Source organism: Carassius auratus, chromosome 23, assembly GCF_003368295.1.
Source record: "Carassius auratus strain Wakin chromosome 23, ASM336829v1, whole genome shotgun sequence".
Taxonomy (NCBI): domain Eukaryota; kingdom Metazoa; phylum Chordata; class Actinopteri; order Cypriniformes; family Cyprinidae; genus Carassius; species Carassius auratus.
This window is the reverse complement of record NC_039265.1, coordinates 19,392,849-19,410,177: the sequence shown is the minus strand read 5'-3', so window position 1 is coordinate 19,410,177 and position 17,329 is coordinate 19,392,849. Positions and strand designations below refer to the sequence as shown.

Genomic DNA, 17,329 nt, shown 5'->3' with positions numbered 1-17,329 from the left:
TTTTTAAAATCGAGATTTATGCATCATCTGAAGCTGAATAAATGATCTCTCCAGTGATGTGTGGTTTGTTCGGAGGACAATATTTGTCTGAGATACAGCTATTATAAAATCTGGAATCTGAGGGAGCAAAAACATCTAAATATTTAGAAAATCATATTTAAAGTTGTTCAGATGAAGTTCTTAGCAATGCATATTACTAATCAAACATTACGTTTTGATATTTACGGTAGGAAATTTACAAAATATCTTCATGGAACAAGTTCTTTACTAAATATCCTCATGATTTTTGGTATAAAAGAAAAAATGATCATTTTGACCCATACAGTGTATTGTTGTCTATTGTTACAAATATAGCTGTGAAACTGATGACTATAAAGAAAGTATATTTCCAGTCTTACATAGCACACATTTAAGCTAAATGCGAATGTGGTTGGACTAGCCTCATAAAAACAGTGATTCAGCTTCGCGATGATTTAGTCCTGTTTCATTTGAGAACATTCGTGTGAACCATATTAACGTGCTTTGTGTCGGTCACTGTGTTCTGTGTTCTTCTCTTCAGACATGGATCATCTGTTGTCATATTCATAATGAGCCGGTGTCTGTACACGGTGTTCCGTCGCTCTTAGCCTCAGTGAAGCTCAGACACCGACAGATGCGCGACAGATCAACAAGCGATCGATCGATCGAACCGCAGCATCACCGGAGAGTCACCGACAGACGCGCTGGACCAGCGGGGGGCGTGGTCAGGAGAGAGGAGAGGGACGCGATTGGCTGGAGAGCTGCAGATGGAGGCGGGGTTTCGGAGCTTCCGTTCCGCAGGAGATTGGGGGGGTATTACCGGGTGCGCGTGCGCTCAGCGCGTTTTTACCGCAGTGTCTCTGGATTAGTGCGCGGCGCTGCGGCACTCCGCTCGGTTCTCAACGGGAAGCGCGAGAAAAAGCGACCGAACCGCGTCCGTGAGCACCAGCCGTTCCATCGCGCTTATTCCCAGCGGTTATCAAAGCGGCGCGCACCGGAGACATGGCCAAAGACGACGAGAAGAAGGAATCCGGGGAATGGAAGGAATTCTTCTGGAACCCACGGACGCACGAGCTGCTCGGGAGAACGGCGAGCAGCTGGGGTGAGTGTGCCTTATATAAAGCGCTCAAATTAACGGCGGCGCGTTATTCCGGTGCGTTCATTCATTTTAACAAGAACGCGTTGCGCAGTGCGTTTCTCTCTCTCTCTCTCTCTATATATATATATATATCTCTGTCTCCCCCCCCCTCTCTCTATATCTCTCTCTGTCTCCCCCCCCCCCTCTCTCTGTGTGTGTGTGTGTGCGAATGCATCAGGCCTGTGTTAAAGGACAATCTGACGATGCTGATGCTGTTGCGCGCTCCCGTGTGTGTGTGTGCGCGCGCGGCGCGCTCCTCAGTATGCGTTAAAGGTGAACGGGTGCAGAAAGCTGAATGAGGTTACGGTGTTCGCGCGCGTCTCGCTCGTTGAGGTCGTTTAACGGATCGCGAACGCGCATCCGATCGTTCTGATCAAACTGATCGATCGCACTGGCGCGCGCAAGGTTATTCGGGGCGCGCTCACTTGACGTGGTTTCGCTCACATCCGGAGCAGCAGCATCCAACAGGAGTTATATAACCATATACAGAACACACACACACACACACACACACACACCCTTTCAATATTCACATCGATTTACAGTGCAGTCACGAGCTTGGATTTATGTCATGTACAATGTATGTGTGTGTGTGTGTTATAGTTATGATGCATTAATAGCTTTCGTACAGCTTTGTGTTCTGATAAATGACTTTTAGCTGAGTCACCGACTAGCATGTGTCTCTCACATGAGCTTTCAAAAAGAAATTAAGAATTTTGCGTTATATAAGGCAAAATTCTTCTTATATTCTTATGTTCTTCTTACCTTCTTATAAAGAATTTTGAAATTAAGAATATAAATATTATTTGAATTTCTCTTCAGTCTGAATCTAAAATGTCTTTTTACTGAAGAGCAGTGAGAGTAAAATCTCTCCTTCCAGTTAAAGAAAAACACTTATTTGCAAAAGACTGTTTATAAAGATACAAGATCAGTCACATCGCTTCCAAAAATATAGACCAAATTTGTAAATTAAAACCAAAACTAAACTACACAAACTTAAAGCAATTATTATTACATTTATCATTACATTTTATTTAAAAAAATGTTTTATCAGGAAATGATCTCTAGGCTGCGATATACCTGTACGATTGCATTTTAGTGCCACGTTGAAAAAAAAAAATCTAAAATTACGAGATTGAAGTCATAATATTTTGAGAATAAAGTCGAAGTATTACAAGAATAAAGTCGAAATGTTTCGAGAATAAAGTCGAAATATTACTAGAGTAATGTCAAAATATTACGAGAGTAAAGTCGAAATATTGGGAGAGTAAAGTCAAAATATTACGAGAGTAAAGTCGAAATATTGCAAGAATAAAGTCGAAATATTGCGATAGTAAAGTCAAATTATTACGAGATTAAAGTCGAAATATTACGAGAGTTAAGTCAAAATATTACGAGAGTAAAGTCAAAATATTATGAGATTAAAGTCGAAAAATTGCGAGAATAAAACTGAAATATTACGAGATTAAAGTTGTTATATTATGAGATTAAAGTAAAAATATTACGAGATTAAAGTCAAAATATTATGAGAGTAAAGTCGAAATATTGCGCGAGTAAAGTCAAAATATTTCGAGAGTAAAGTCGAAATATTACGAGATTAAAGTCGAAATAATACGAGATTAAAGTCAAATATTACGAGAATAAAGTCGAAATATTACGAGAGTAAAGTTGAAATATTGCTAGAGTAAAGTTGAAATATTGCGATAGTAAAGTCGAAATATTACGAGAGTAAAGTCAAAATATTACGAGAGTAAAGTCGAAATATTGCGGGAATAAAGTCGAAATATTGCGAGAGTAAAGTCAAAATATTGCGAGATTAAAGTCGAAATATTACGAGATTAAAGTCGAAATATTGCGAGAGTAAAGTCAAAATATTGCGAGATTAAAGTCGAAATATTACGAGATTAAAGTCGAAATATTACAAGATTAATGTTGAAATATTGCGAGATTAAAGTCGAAATATTGCGAGAGTAAAGTCAAAATATTGCGAGATTAAAGTCGAAATATTACGAGATTAAAGTCGAAATATTGCGAGAGTAAAGTCAAAATATTGCGAGATTAAAGTCGAAATATTACGAGATTAAAGTCGAAATATTACAAGATTAATGTTGAAATATTACGAGAGTAAAGTCGAAATATTGCGAGAGTAAAGTCAAAATATTGCGAGATTAAAGTCGAAATATTGCGAGAGTAAAGTCAAAATATTGCGAGATTAAAGTCGAAATATTACGAGAGTAAAGTCGAAATATTGCGGGAATAAAGTCGAAATATTGCGAGAGTAAAGTAAAAATATTACGAGAGTAAAGTCGAAATATTAATCTCTTGCGAAAGTCGAAATATTGCGAGAGTATAGTCGAAATATTGCGAGAGTAAAGTCGAAATATTACGAGAATAAAGTCGAAATATTACGAGAGTAAAGTCGAAATATTATGAGAATAAAGTCAAAATATTACGAGAGTAAAGTTTAAATATTGCAAGAGTAAAGCTGAAATATTACGAGATTAAAGTCGTAATATTATGAGATTAAAGTCAAAATATTACGAGATTAAAGTCAAAATATTATGAGAGTAAACTCAAAATATTACGAGAATAAAGTTGAAATATTACGAGAATAAATTCGAAATATTACGAGAGTAAAGTCGAAATATTGCGACTTGTATGGCATTATTGTAAAACACAGAATTATTGCAATTGGGTGGCTGGCGCACTACAAATAACGAATGCAGTGGAAGATATGAAATATTATTTCCAAGCATACTGTCCCAGCGAGTATGACACATGTTATGATTTCTGCTAATAGTCCCACATATATATTGTAGTGTATTAAAAAAAGGGTTAAATAAGAGAGCTACAGCACCCACGAAGGAATGTCGATTGGGTGTGTGAACTGATGTTAAGACAAAAAGTTCCTGTTCAGTCTATTAATAAATATCATATGCTTGATATTATGTTTCAGTGAGTCTTTAAAACGGACTCTTCTTCATCCCGGTAAGATGATGCGGCTGCTCGGATGCAACAATATTAAAATCAGTTCCAGTGATCTGCAGTGCTCTCAATCCGGGACATTTACATGCGCAATAGAGGTTATACTCTCATAATAATGTAACTTTAATTTCTACTATTTAAAATCTCAAAATATTTAGACATTATTCTCGTAATATTTCGATTTTATTCTCTTAATATTTGTGTGTGTGTGCGTGAGTGAGTGAATGAGTATAAGTGTGTGTGTGTGTGTGTGTGTGTGTGAGAGAGTATGTTTGTGAGTATGTGTGTGTGTGTGCATAATATTATGTCAGATGTGTTCACTGGCCTGTCTCATATGTATTGCTGCATCTCACTGGCCGAGAGATTGATGACATCAGCAGCTCACAGCGAATGAGAGGAGGAGACAGTAATCTGACTCCCATCCCCCACTCCACCCATCAGAGAGAGAGAGAGAGAGAGAAGACAAAGAGCTAAAATAGGGAAAATAATGCTGGAAAAAAATGAAAGAGAGAGAGGGGGGGGGGGGAAGAGAAAGAGAGAGCATGTAACAGAATGTGTAGAGTAAATAGAGAGAGAGAGAGGGGGAGAGCTGGAGGAGGCAGTGGTTTTAGTGTAAGAGGATTTACTCCTCAGTCTGTCCTGACATTTGCTCAGTGATGAACGAAGATGGAGTGAATCCAGGTCACGTACATCACCTTAATATCACACAAACACAGACCACTTCATCTCCATTATTACACACTATAGTGGACTCTGATTGGTCAGGTGTTTGAACAAAAGTTACATGCTAAAAAAAACATGTTATATTTAACCAATCAAAATATGATATTTTAGTCACTATGTTAATGTATTAGGTTATGTTAAACAGTTCATCCATCTGAAAATATCCTCAGGTCTTTATAGATCAGGATGAGTTTGTTTCTTCATCAGGTTTGTAGAAATGTAGCTCTGCATCAGTGTCTCATCAATGGATGCTCTGCAGTGAATGGGTGCCGTCAGAATGAGAGTCTGATAAAAACATCACAATAATCCACAGCACTCCAGTCCATCAGTGAACATCTGGAGAAGACAAAACCTGAAACACATCCAGCATTAAGATGATTTTAACTCAAACACATAGAGTCTATAATCCATAATAACACTTCCTCCAGTGAAAAAGTGTTCAGGTCTGAATCAGGAGAGAAATCTGCACAGATCAAGCAGCGTTTAAACAGATCTAAACTAATCTGTGAGAGACAACAGCAGATGAAGCACTGTTTCACTGGAGGAAGTGTTATTCTGGATTATAGACTCTATGTGTTTGAGTTAAAATCATCTTAATGCTGGATGTGTTTCAGGTTTTGTCTTCTTGTGAACTTTCTATCAGATTTTATTACTGTTTTCTAAACTACTATATAGCAAATAAACTGTGATAATGTAAGAAATGTTGAAGGTGTCTGGATAAATTTTGGTTTGACTGTGTATTATAGTTTACAGTGAAGACTATGCAGTGCTATTTTACATTTAATTATTTGGTTTCTGTACCTGGACACCTACAAACTTGAAACAACTTAAAGATTGTGTAAATAGCACAAATAAATAAATAGAAGGAACATACGAATGAAACACTTTCAGACAGAACCCACTGTACAACCTGCACAAACCCCAGACACGACTCTGTTTGTAGGTTATCACAGACAGTGATGTTAACATGCTGTAGCAGCTGAAGCTAATGTTCTGTGTGTGTGTGTGTGTGTGTGTGTGTGTTCTGCAGGTCTGATTCTGTTGTTCTATCTGATCTTCTACACATTTCTGGCTGGCATGTTCTGTCTCACCATGTATGTGATGCTGATGACGCTAGATGATTATAAGCCCACTTGGCAGGATCGTCTGGCTACACCAGGTACACACACTCACACACACACACACAGACACAGACACACTCATACACACACACACACACACACACATGCACACACACACACCGACTCTGTGTGTTTCTCTAGGTATGATGATTCGGCCAAAAGGCGATCCTCTAGAAATCGTTTATAACATGGATAAAACAGAGAGCTGGGACTCATACATCCAGGCTCTGGACAACTTCCTTGCACGTGAGTAAAAGAAAGACAGATTTTCATTCAAAAATACATCAAACAACATGCATTGATTTTTGACTCACAATCACAGTCTATGTGTGCGTTTTCATACAAAAAGATAGTGCTCGCAACATCACGGTCATGGGTTCGATTCCCAGTGAACTGATAAAAAATGTAGACCTTCAATGCAATGTAAGTTGTTTAGAGGAAAGCAGCTACCAGTATCTGTGATTTGGGAATAATTCTGTTAGATATAAACACAGATTTACTACGATTGTTTCTGTGTCTTCCTCGTCTGTGTTTCTAGACTCATTCAGGAGAGGTGTGTTAGCGCCCTCTAGTGTATAACAGTGAGAACACAGAAACACTGAGTACTCTGTGTTTGGCAGGGAAAGAGTTAATAGCTTCCTCAGGAGGAGGATCATTAGCTCTGTGTCTGTTCTTCTGCAGCCTATAACGACTCTCAGCAGGCGGTGAAGAACGACGCCTGCGTCCCGGATAAGTACTTCCTCCAGGAGGACAGCGGCGAGGTGCGTAACAATCCCAAACGCTCCTGCCAGTTCAACCGCACCATGCTGGGGAGCTGCTCCGGACTCGAGGACCGCACATACGGATACCAGGACGGAAAACCCTGCGTGCTCATCAAACTCAACCGGGTAACTGCGCTGATCACTCATCAGAACAGTAATATACAGCTGAATTCAGAAGCTTCTTACTATGGAAGCCGTTTCTTCAAACGCATAAATAAAACAAAATACATATTTGCATATTTCTACCTAGCAATTTTTCTAAGAAGTAGGTATTTAAGTTATATCTCACAATTCAGACTTTTTTTTCATAATTCAGCATTTTAGAATTTAATATTTCTTAATTTGACATTTATTTATAATATAAGAAAACAAAACATATAATTCAGATTTCTTATCTGCCAATCCTGACCTTTTTTCTTATCATAATTCAGCATTGATATATCTTAATTCAGACTTTCTTCCTCAAAAATCTACATTTATATTTTATAATTCTGCATTTATATCTCACAATTCAGGTTTTAAAATCTAATAATTTGACATTTATATATATATTTTTTAATTAAAACAAAAACAAACTTTAATATCTCATAATTCAGACATTTTCCCTCAGAATTCAGCATTTATATCTGACAATTAATCATTCTTCTCACAATTCAAAATTTTTATCTCATAATTTGGCATTTATATCTCATAATCCAGATTTCTTAGAATTCGGCAATGTATATCTCACAATTAAGTCTTTTCTCATTATTACATTTCTATCTCATAATTCAGATTCCCCTCCTTCATAATTTATATCTAATATTTCAGACTTTTAAATTAGGCTTTATTTGTCATTAATTGGCATTTATATCTAATAAGTTAGACATTTCCCCTCACAATTAATTCAGACTTTTTCAATACAAACACAAGTTTGAGCTGCAAACAGCATCATAAATCATTAGCTAGCCCCAATCAGTTAGCTTTGGTCTGAAAGCTGCAGGAGGATGATGAAGGTGCTTGGTTTGCTCCTGCAGGTGATTGGGCTGGAGCCAAGTAAGGATGGAAAGTCTCCATTCGTCTCCTGTTCAGCAAAGGTGAGTAAGATCTTAGCTGTCCTTCAGCCAACCCTCATCACCAACAGCCATGAATTACATCTCTAATGTTTGCTCACCGCATCCCTCCATACTCAGGGAGATAAAGATGGAGACGAGGTGGTAAGAAATAGACTAGTCTGCACACTTAGCATCCCTAACCTTAGACTAGTGCTCATCTTCAACTAGTACAGTACAGCCCTAACTAGTGCGTAACTCTCACGCACTAGAGTGTTAGTAGACATATCTTCATCTCTCAATCAGATCAAGCACTGGATCGCATTGCATTAAATGTTTGGATAATTTCAATCTCATTTTACTGAGACATAATATTCTCAGACATATAAAGATCATGTTATAAAGATCTCATTGATTTACATCACAAGGCTCAGAAGATGGCTCAGACGAACGAAACCAATCCTGCAGTCGAATACTTCCCTACAAACGGAACCTTTAACCTCATGTACTATCCATACTACGGCAAGAGAGCACAGGCAAGAACACACACACACACACACACACACACACACACACACACTATATTTGTGAGTATATTTGTGTGTAACCGCTCTCTCTGCATGTGTTTCAGGTGAATTATTCTCAGCCCCTGGTGGCTGTGAAGTTCACAGAGCTCACTCTCAACACCGACTTCAACGTGGAGTGTAAGATCAACTCTGACATTCAGTTCAAGATCAGCGAAAGAGACAAGTTCGCCGGCCGCGTGATCTTCAAGCTGCGCGTCAACAAAGTGTAGAGCAACTGCATCTGCCACACACACGCATACACACACACACACACACACACACACACACATACAGGAGATGGTAGGAGTCCTTCATATCTCAAAGTGTTCAGTGTATTTGTCCGTCCGCATTCTCCTGTCTACATGATGTTTCTGTGTGTGTGTGTGTGTGTGTGTGTGCGTGTCTTTGTATCTCTGTGTGTGTTTACTCTTGACTGTCGTCATATCCAACTGATATCATTCCAGGAAAACATCATCAAGCCTTTCTAGAGCTCTAGACACAATCATCACGAATCCAGTGAATTCAGAGGGACCACAATCATCCCAAAACCTGCCAAGAAATTATATTTCACATAGAGAAAATGTGCTCCCAAAATATAGGAAGATAACACCATGATGTGAAAAATCTAAAATAGACTTCATTTTCTCTATGCAAAATATAATTTCTTACCTTTGTCTTTTGATATCAAGCTAAAATGTGTAGTCTACAGTATATAATGGCTTTTATGTTACTGAGCATATAGAATTAGGTCAAATCTGGTCAGGATCATTGGCAAAAAAAAAAACAAATTGTGTAGAAATGCGCATATGAGATCAATATGATCAAAAATCGCCTCAGACTGTAATCGGTTACATATCGTCCTCTTAACTTGATGTCTGTTTTATCCATTTATTTATTTATGAGATTAAGGTACATTCATAATGTTATTTATTTATTTATTATTGGATTTGTGGTTTTTATTTTTTATATAATGACAACGTTTGTGAAGACACTTTTGTAACGCTGTTATGTTCACGAACGCACACACACACACACACACACACACACAAGCAAAGTTAAAGTGAAACGATTGGCTGACGTTCTGCACATGCTCAGATTGCCCCGACACATTAGCCAATCAGCTTCAAGCTACGCCATATCAGTTTGCCATTAATTAATTTGCCCAGTCGACTGATAACATATTCGCTCCATATCGTCCAGAATGTGTATGAAGCGTGTACACAGCAATACCTTCTGGTCCACGAGTGTACTGTTAATACTTGTAAATAATACAGAATCTGAGGTAGATAACGAAGAGAGTAGTTGCGAAGAAAAGCGTGGGGGGGAAAAACGTTAAATTTGCAAATCCATGTAGATGAATGAACAAATGTGTTTTCTTCCCAAAAAGTTTTTATTTATATATGTTTATGTGCTGTTGAGCACGTCATGGGTTAGCACCTGTTAGCACAGCGGAAATATGACGCAAACACTAGCAGCATATGTTTCTCGAAACTTTATTTAATTTCTTCTTAGCTTTGGTAGAATCTTAGATTTTTATCATGTGATGTGACATTTGGATGTTCAAGGCGATTCGAGTCAAATGGACAAGTCAGACTCCCGATTTGTGAGCGAGACATTAGCGTAGTGCATATTAGCAAACCACTAGCCTGCCGTCGTCGACGCGCGGGTGGCCTGTCGTGTTTATTTTTTATTTTGTGTTCCTTCATTTCACCCCCAGTAGTGAATGTGCTGTGTTTCTATTGGGTTACTGCCACAGTGTTGTGCGTTTGAAACATTGGCGGGTGTGCGCTAGAAAAGTGTGTGGGAAAAGAAAAAGAGCCAAACTGGGCCAAACTTTCGAAATTAACGAGTCCATCCGTCGCACATCAGCACACAATTTACAGCCTGATGTTGGGATCAGTTCAATGTTTACACAGAGCAGTGATTAATAACTAGCTAAACTTACGCTGCCTGCCGTACGTTTACTACGATCTACTTCACGTGTGCTGCCTGACCGCTCTATGTCATGGAATAGATTTTATATGTTTTTAAGATATGGTAGATCCAATTATTGCACATTATTTCAGATTTCTGTACTTTAGACACTGCATCGATGCGTGTTAGCATGTCGCTGCACCGAGTGCTTGTATACAGAGCGAGCGTAGATCATGCACATTATTCATTTCCGTAAGAAGAAAAATCAAGCAGACAGGAATCTGGGACAACATTAACCATGTAAACAGCACATGAAGTCATCAGTGATCTCACTCTTAAAGTCGTGGTCATGTGGTCATGATGCTTGGTGCAATTCTGCAAGAGAGATCCAGTCATTTCAATAGAAATACAGAATACATTTCCTGCGCTGACCAACAGAAAGCGATGGAAGCTTATTTCCACCACGTAAGAAAAAAAAAATCAAGTTTAGGTCATATGAGATTAAATTAAGATAAAATTTTAGAAATTGAAATTATGAGATTAAAAAAAGGCAACATCAAAAAATCTCGTATGAGATTGTCATAATTTTCTCATAATGTCATAATGTCTTTTTATGCCATAATTTTGATATGGTATCTCATAATTGACTTGATATGTCAACTTTGAGTTTTAAAGTCATAATTTCAACATTTCATCTTATAATTGTGACATACATCAGTGTTGACTTTTTATCTCATATTTATGAGTTAATATGTAAATTTTGACTTTAAAACTCATAATTATGACTGTCTATGTAAACACCTTTTATCTCATAATCATGATTGTTTATGTGATAATTATGACTTTAAATCAGAATAACTTATAAAGTGAGAAACATGTTGTCTCATAATTCGATTTTTATCTCATAATTATGAATCAGTACATAAATTGTGACTTTTAAACTCATAATTATGACTTCACATCATAATTTTGACTTTTTATCTCATATTCAACTATGTAAATTTCGATTTCGATTCAAATTTTGACTTCTCGTCTTTTTAGCATAATTATGACCAATTATAAAGCCATAAATTCAAGTTTGTATCTCATAATTATGACTATGTTATAATTCCAACTTTTTATCTCATAAGTATGACTTAAAAAGCATATTTGTTTTTCTTATATGGAAGAAATGGGATTCCATAAAAAGCTAATAAGATACATGTATAATTTAAATTTATAAAGTCATAATTATGATATCCTCAATTTTGACTTTTTATCTCATAATTATGGTTGTTTATGTGATAATTATGAATTTAAATCATACTTATAAAGTCAGAAACATTTTGTCTCATAACTAGGTTTTTATCTCATAATTATGAATTGGTAGATAAATTGTGACTTTTAAAGTCATAATTACAACACCTCATAATTTCGACTTTTAATCTCATATTTGACTTAGTATGTCAGTTTTAAAGTTTTTATCTCATTATTATAACTTACAAAGCATGATTTTATTCTCTTACATGGAAGAAATTGGATTCCATAAAAAGTGAACTGGTTTTTAATTGACTGGTGTTTTTTCACAATGGTGACCACACATTTACAGCTTCAATAACACCTAGACGCTTCGGACAACGTCAACGATGACACGGCGACAAACACGTGCTTACACAAACAATGGCTACGACAAACACACCTGCACTACAAGAGAGCTTTCCACTCAAACACACACACACACACACACACACACACACACACACACACTCTTTGTCCCCGTCTGTGTTTCTCTCCAAACCAATAATGCCACACGCTCGTCACTTCGAGTCCTCGCCGGATGACTTCTCTAGCTCACAGACTCATCCCGGTTTCTCATCTGTCCTTCATAGTGAGACGTGTCTTATTCTTTCTTCACTCTCTGTAAAAACACTGCTCAGAAACTAGATGTATCTTATTAAATATCCTGAATATACTGTTATATATTGCCTGACATGAAAATTGTGAAACTTATATTCGAAAAACAAATGATTATCATTATAAATGAAAAATGGAAACAGGAAATAAAAACATTTTGTGTTTAACGAACATTTTTGCCTCCAAGTTCTCATTTCAAACTAAATGCATGTCATGCACTTCTGCTTCAAAATAGACGTAATTGCAATGACCACAGATTAAAAAACAAACATTATGTATGCATATGTTTTATGCATTGCAATATGAAGCCATAATATGAATTTTTTTTTTTTTTTTACATAGACGAATGTATATGAAGGATGTAGGTACCGAGAGCTTTATCATCTTATGTAATGAGATTTTGTCTAAAGCTCTGGCAGCTGCTATTCCAGATCTGATCCTATAGTAAAGCAAATCACAAAACTGTTTAAAGTCTCAATTGTTTTTCTGGAGGGTTTGATTGGAAACACAACCTTTGGCATCAGCCTCAGAAGATACGGGAAGTGTTTCTGATAAGTCTGTTTGTTTTACTCTCTTAACTGTGCACCATTACACGGAGAGTTGTGTGTTCTTGTTTGCATTCTTCCTGGGACCTGTGGCACATTTATTGGTCATGACCCACCAGTTGAGAAACACTGAGATTTAGTGGAGACTTTTGCTCCTGTTTTTCAGACTTTCTCCTGGGAAAAACATCCCAATAAAAGAAACAATCCAGTTCCAGAAGAGTTTTGAACAGCGTCTCAGATTGTGCTCAGATTTGACAAGATATTAAAGTCTGTAAATTGAAACCTTTCTCAGCAAATAGATTAAATGATCCGAGCTGCTTTAAACATCCATTTTATTGCTTTATACTCTTACTGCATGACGACATAAATGTGTCTATTTTGACTTCATTTTAGAAGAAACATCTGAAAGTTGCTACATTAACAGAGCTTTGAAAGAGCAACCCGCAACATTGTTTCATTTGAGTATTTGAATGTCTTTGAGCTACAAACACGGATGATTTTGTGTAATAATAACTTTGTTCCTTAGAATGTAAGCGTTTGTTAAAATGTTTTGGTCAAATGTGTAAAGATCTATTAATGAGATTTCCCTGATATTAAATAAGTTAATGAAACTAGGTACACTGCGACATCTGGTGTACAGATAAGAGACGAGAACATTTCACTCTTTTTTTTTACAACAGACAGGAAGAAAACGCCAAGCAACCGCATAGCAACATGATAAAAGGCAGTCGGAAGAGCCTAGCAACCAGTGCAAGTGCTAAAATCAATCAATACTTCCCATAAGAGCATATAAAAATTAGTGCTGGTCAACGATTAATTACATCCAAATGAAACGTTTTTCTTTATATATGTGTGTGTGTGTACTGTGTATATTTATTATGTATAAATAAATACACACATGCATGTAAATATTTAAGAAAAACCTGTTTATAGATTAAATGTATTTTTAAAATGATATATATTCTATATACATGTCGATATTTTCAAACAATACACTGTAGGAAATGTGTGTGTATTTATACATGATAAATATATACTGTATTCTATAAACAAAAACTTTTATTTCGGATGTGATTAATCAATCATTGCCCAGCACTAATAAAAATGTAAAAACATAACAGAACCACACATATCATAAACAAGACAAATTTTATACATTAGGATACATAATGCCCACCTTATTTTGCAACACGGAAGTAAGCCATTTTCTGTGAATGTGGGAGACTTCCGGTCCGTTAGTCGCTACAGTAAAACTATTTGCACTGCAAACCAGCATGTTCACGAATATGATAATAAATTAATATAATATAAAAACAAAATTTAAGTTTGCAATATCAAGAACGAGCTGTTTTGTTCAGGAAAAATGACTGAGAGAGGTTTTGTCAATTTGTGCAACCCTGTCAGATCTCGCTAAAAAAGTAGGAAGTACGGTTTGACAACGAAAAATGCTAGCTGTAAAATTATGGTTTATTAACGTCTACACCTACCATTAAAGTAATGCAAATACAGTAATTGTGTGCTGTTCAGCATGGGAAAAATGAAGTAATATCGATGTGCGCATGCGCAGTGAAACCTGGAAGGAAAATCTGGCGGCTGGGATAAATGACAGGACACCGGAAGTCTTGCACATTCAAGCTAAAAAAAAGCCACTCTTACGTTGGAATATTAATAGATAGATAGACTATATTACAGAAATTTCCTCGTGTTGCGCTGGAGTGTTTGTATGTGTGTGTTAAGGCAGGTCCAACATGTTTCTGATCTCCAGCTCTTTCTGAGTCCGTCGGTGAATTTCTCGGATGGCTGCGACGACGACGCGCATGACAGGCTCCGCCTCCTCCTGCGTGCGCACGCACACCAGCTGCAGGAACGCGCTGCGGTCGGGCATCGTGCGGAACACCAGCTCTGCCGCACGCTGCACAAGCCAGGGGTGATGCGGCGCTAAAACCTCCAGGTACGCATCACGGCAAAGATCGCCCATGCTCCGCCCCTCGCGCTCCGTGCCCAGCTTCTCTAGCAGCAGCTGTAGCCATAACAACGAGCGGTGGAGGCGGAGCAAAGTCCGACTGCCGGAGGGCGTTTCCGTGTCAAAAGAGACCACGCCCCTCTGAAGCTCCGCCTCCAGCATGGAGCGCACGGAGCGGTAGGCGTGTGGAGGGGGCGGGGCTACACGCTCATCGGGGATTGCGTTCGGTCTGGCGGATTCTTCCAGCGAGAGCTGTCGGATGAGTGTGATCTTCTCCTCAACTTTATGAGTGAAAAATCCCACCAGAGGTCCCAGGGCCTCCATAAACCTGCAGCACAGAACACAATCAGTGTGTGAAACCGAGCAATCCTGATTTCACTGCAAATACACAACCGATTATCTGCCGATACTGATGCCAATCTGATAACAGTTCACCTGTTTTATATATATATATATACTTAAACTTTTATTGTATCTTGTTTCCAAAGAAATATAAAAAATGTTCATGTTTAATTAGATGCACTAAAATAACAAAGACAGTACATACTGACATATAAAGTGACAAAAACACAGCTAAATTAAGTAAACTTTAACAAAATTTAAAAGGGAAGCAGAATTTATACAATCCAGTCCAAAATATTAAAATTAATATTAATTAAATTCATTAAAAACTCTGAATGTGAATGTATACATCTTAATGCTAAATATGGTTAATTTTTTTATTTAAAAACCTACAAATAGTGTTTGTGTCACTTGTGTGTTAACATTCTTGTGATAGTCATTGCTATATAAATGTATACACAATATAAATAGCATTTCTTTGGAATGTGTTGCATTTTTTGGACACATCACAAATGATAGAAGAACACATGTATAAATAGACTAAACTTAAATGATCTTCAGTTGTGAAAAACGCCAGTGCAGAAGACATATGCACATGGAGATGTGCTTTAAAACAACATCATCTTTTTATAACCCTTCTTTTGAGCCTATCTGGTGATCCATCAAAAAGGTTCAGATGGATGTATTCTTAATAATATTCCTGCTGTACTGATGTCATACTTGATGAGCTCCTCCCAGCAGAGCAGATAGGGATCCAGCAGCACGTCGGAGGCGGGGCCAAGGGCGGAGTTTAGGTGCAGCAGGAGGCGGGACACCTGGAACTGTTGGCCAGTGCACTCCCCGATGATGTCATTTCCTCCCAGCTCCACAGGAACAGCAGCGGGAGCCACCTGATCAATACAGTCAGAGTCAGCGTGAAGGGTTAAAGTGCAGCGTTTGTGTCCTAGACTCTTGAGGGTGGATTGTTCATAAAGTTTAATCTGGATCAGAATGATCTGGATTTGGAAATGCAGGATCAGGTAACCCATCTTACTTTTGTGCTGGTTTTTCAAAGCAAATTTGGATTGGAGCACCCTGATCCAGATTTCCAAACATGGATTACTAGTGCTCTATGGAGCCCCTAAAGGAACATAATGATAAAAAAGCCAATGTTTTGCATTCTAGTTTTCATTGCATTCTGACAACTTTTCTGACATCGTCCATCTGTGATGACTGCGCCAATGTCATTTACAATCAGCAATTAAAAAACACAAAAAAACATAAGAGGTTTTTGTTTGATATTGACCGCTGTTTTGGGATATATTTTTGGAACAGTTTTAAAGTTTTATTACATTGTTTCTGAAATCCACTCTTCTGCTGGGATCAGAATAATCCGCTCTTACTAAAATGTTTCGAACAACACAAACTGAGGATTTAATCCTGATTGCATTTTGTGATCTAATCTGAATCCAAAATCCTTGGAACAACCCATTTTTAAGATTGTATCCAATCCGATGGCCTGAATCTGGTCAGGTTATTACTGATTCTCACCTGTCTGGTTGGTGAATACACGTTTAGACAAGGCCCCCACGACTGATCACAACTCTGAATGCTTCCTTGAGCTGGACAAAACCAGAAGACACATGGTTATTCGGTGTTTGTGTTTGTGTGTGTGTGAAAGGTCAGATTTACTCACGCAGCCACAGAGAGCTGAGAAACAGCAGCAGACTCAACAGGAGCGCGCTCAGCACACACTGACGCGGACGAGATGGCATTCTCAGCTCAGAAACGTGGCTCTCGTCCTCCGACCTGCTGGCTAATGCTCCTGTCGATCAGAGACAGACTCAGAGCAGCGTGACCTTTGAACTGCTGTGTGTCGCTCAATCAGGGCTGAACACACAATCACACGGAAATACCTGAATCTGAGACCTGAGTCAACAAACAGGATGCCATTTGTATTTCAGAACATAGAAATTATAGAACTAAATAGAACTAAAATAGAACATTGCCTGAACTACTACACTTTCAGGGATTACAGTACTACATTTATTTTGATACAAACATGTTCTTGCACACACAACATGGAGTATTTCCAGAAACTAGGGTTATTATTGTGAATAAAAACTATATACAAACTATATACAGTTACTTGAAATAAAATGAAAAATAAATAGTTTTTTGTTAATTGGTTCAGTTCAACTGAAAGTACTATAATAACTAAAAACAATTCTGATAATCAATAATAAATAATAAAAATGTATATAGATAAAAAAAAAAAACATGACACAAAATGTATTAATATTAAATTAAAATATACACACTCACAATTACCTACTTCATACTAAATATA

The 17,329-nt window shown here is 37.5% G+C and overlaps 2 protein-coding genes across 2 annotated transcripts; one reads left to right on the top strand and one right to left on the bottom strand.

Annotated features, from left to right (window-relative positions):
- The first annotated feature begins 832 nt into the window (after window positions 1–832).
- atp1b2a (ATPase Na+/K+ transporting subunit beta 2a) lies at window positions 833–11,874 on the top strand. The gene is made up of 7 exons (XM_026200354.1): window positions 833–1,120; window positions 5,895–6,023; window positions 6,127–6,231; window positions 6,667–6,872; window positions 7,763–7,822; window positions 8,206–8,313; window positions 8,409–11,874. Exons 1-7 carry the CDS (start codon window positions 1,021–1,023, stop codon window positions 8,571–8,573), a joined length of 873 nt encoding a protein of 290 aa, XP_026056139.1. The 5' UTR covers window positions 833–1,020; the 3' UTR covers window positions 8,574–11,874.
- A 1,136-nt stretch (window positions 11,875–13,010) lies between these two features.
- gltpd2a (glycolipid transfer protein domain containing 2a) lies at window positions 13,011–17,039 on the bottom strand. The gene is made up of 4 exons (XM_026200352.1): window positions 16,676–17,039; window positions 16,531–16,601; window positions 15,721–15,890; window positions 13,011–14,986 (listed from the first exon to the last, which is right to left on the bottom strand). Exons 1-4 carry the CDS (start codon window positions 16,752–16,754, stop codon window positions 14,428–14,430), a joined length of 879 nt encoding a protein of 292 aa, XP_026056137.1. The 5' UTR covers window positions 16,755–17,039; the 3' UTR covers window positions 13,011–14,427.
- Window positions 17,040–17,329: the final 290 nt, after the last annotated feature.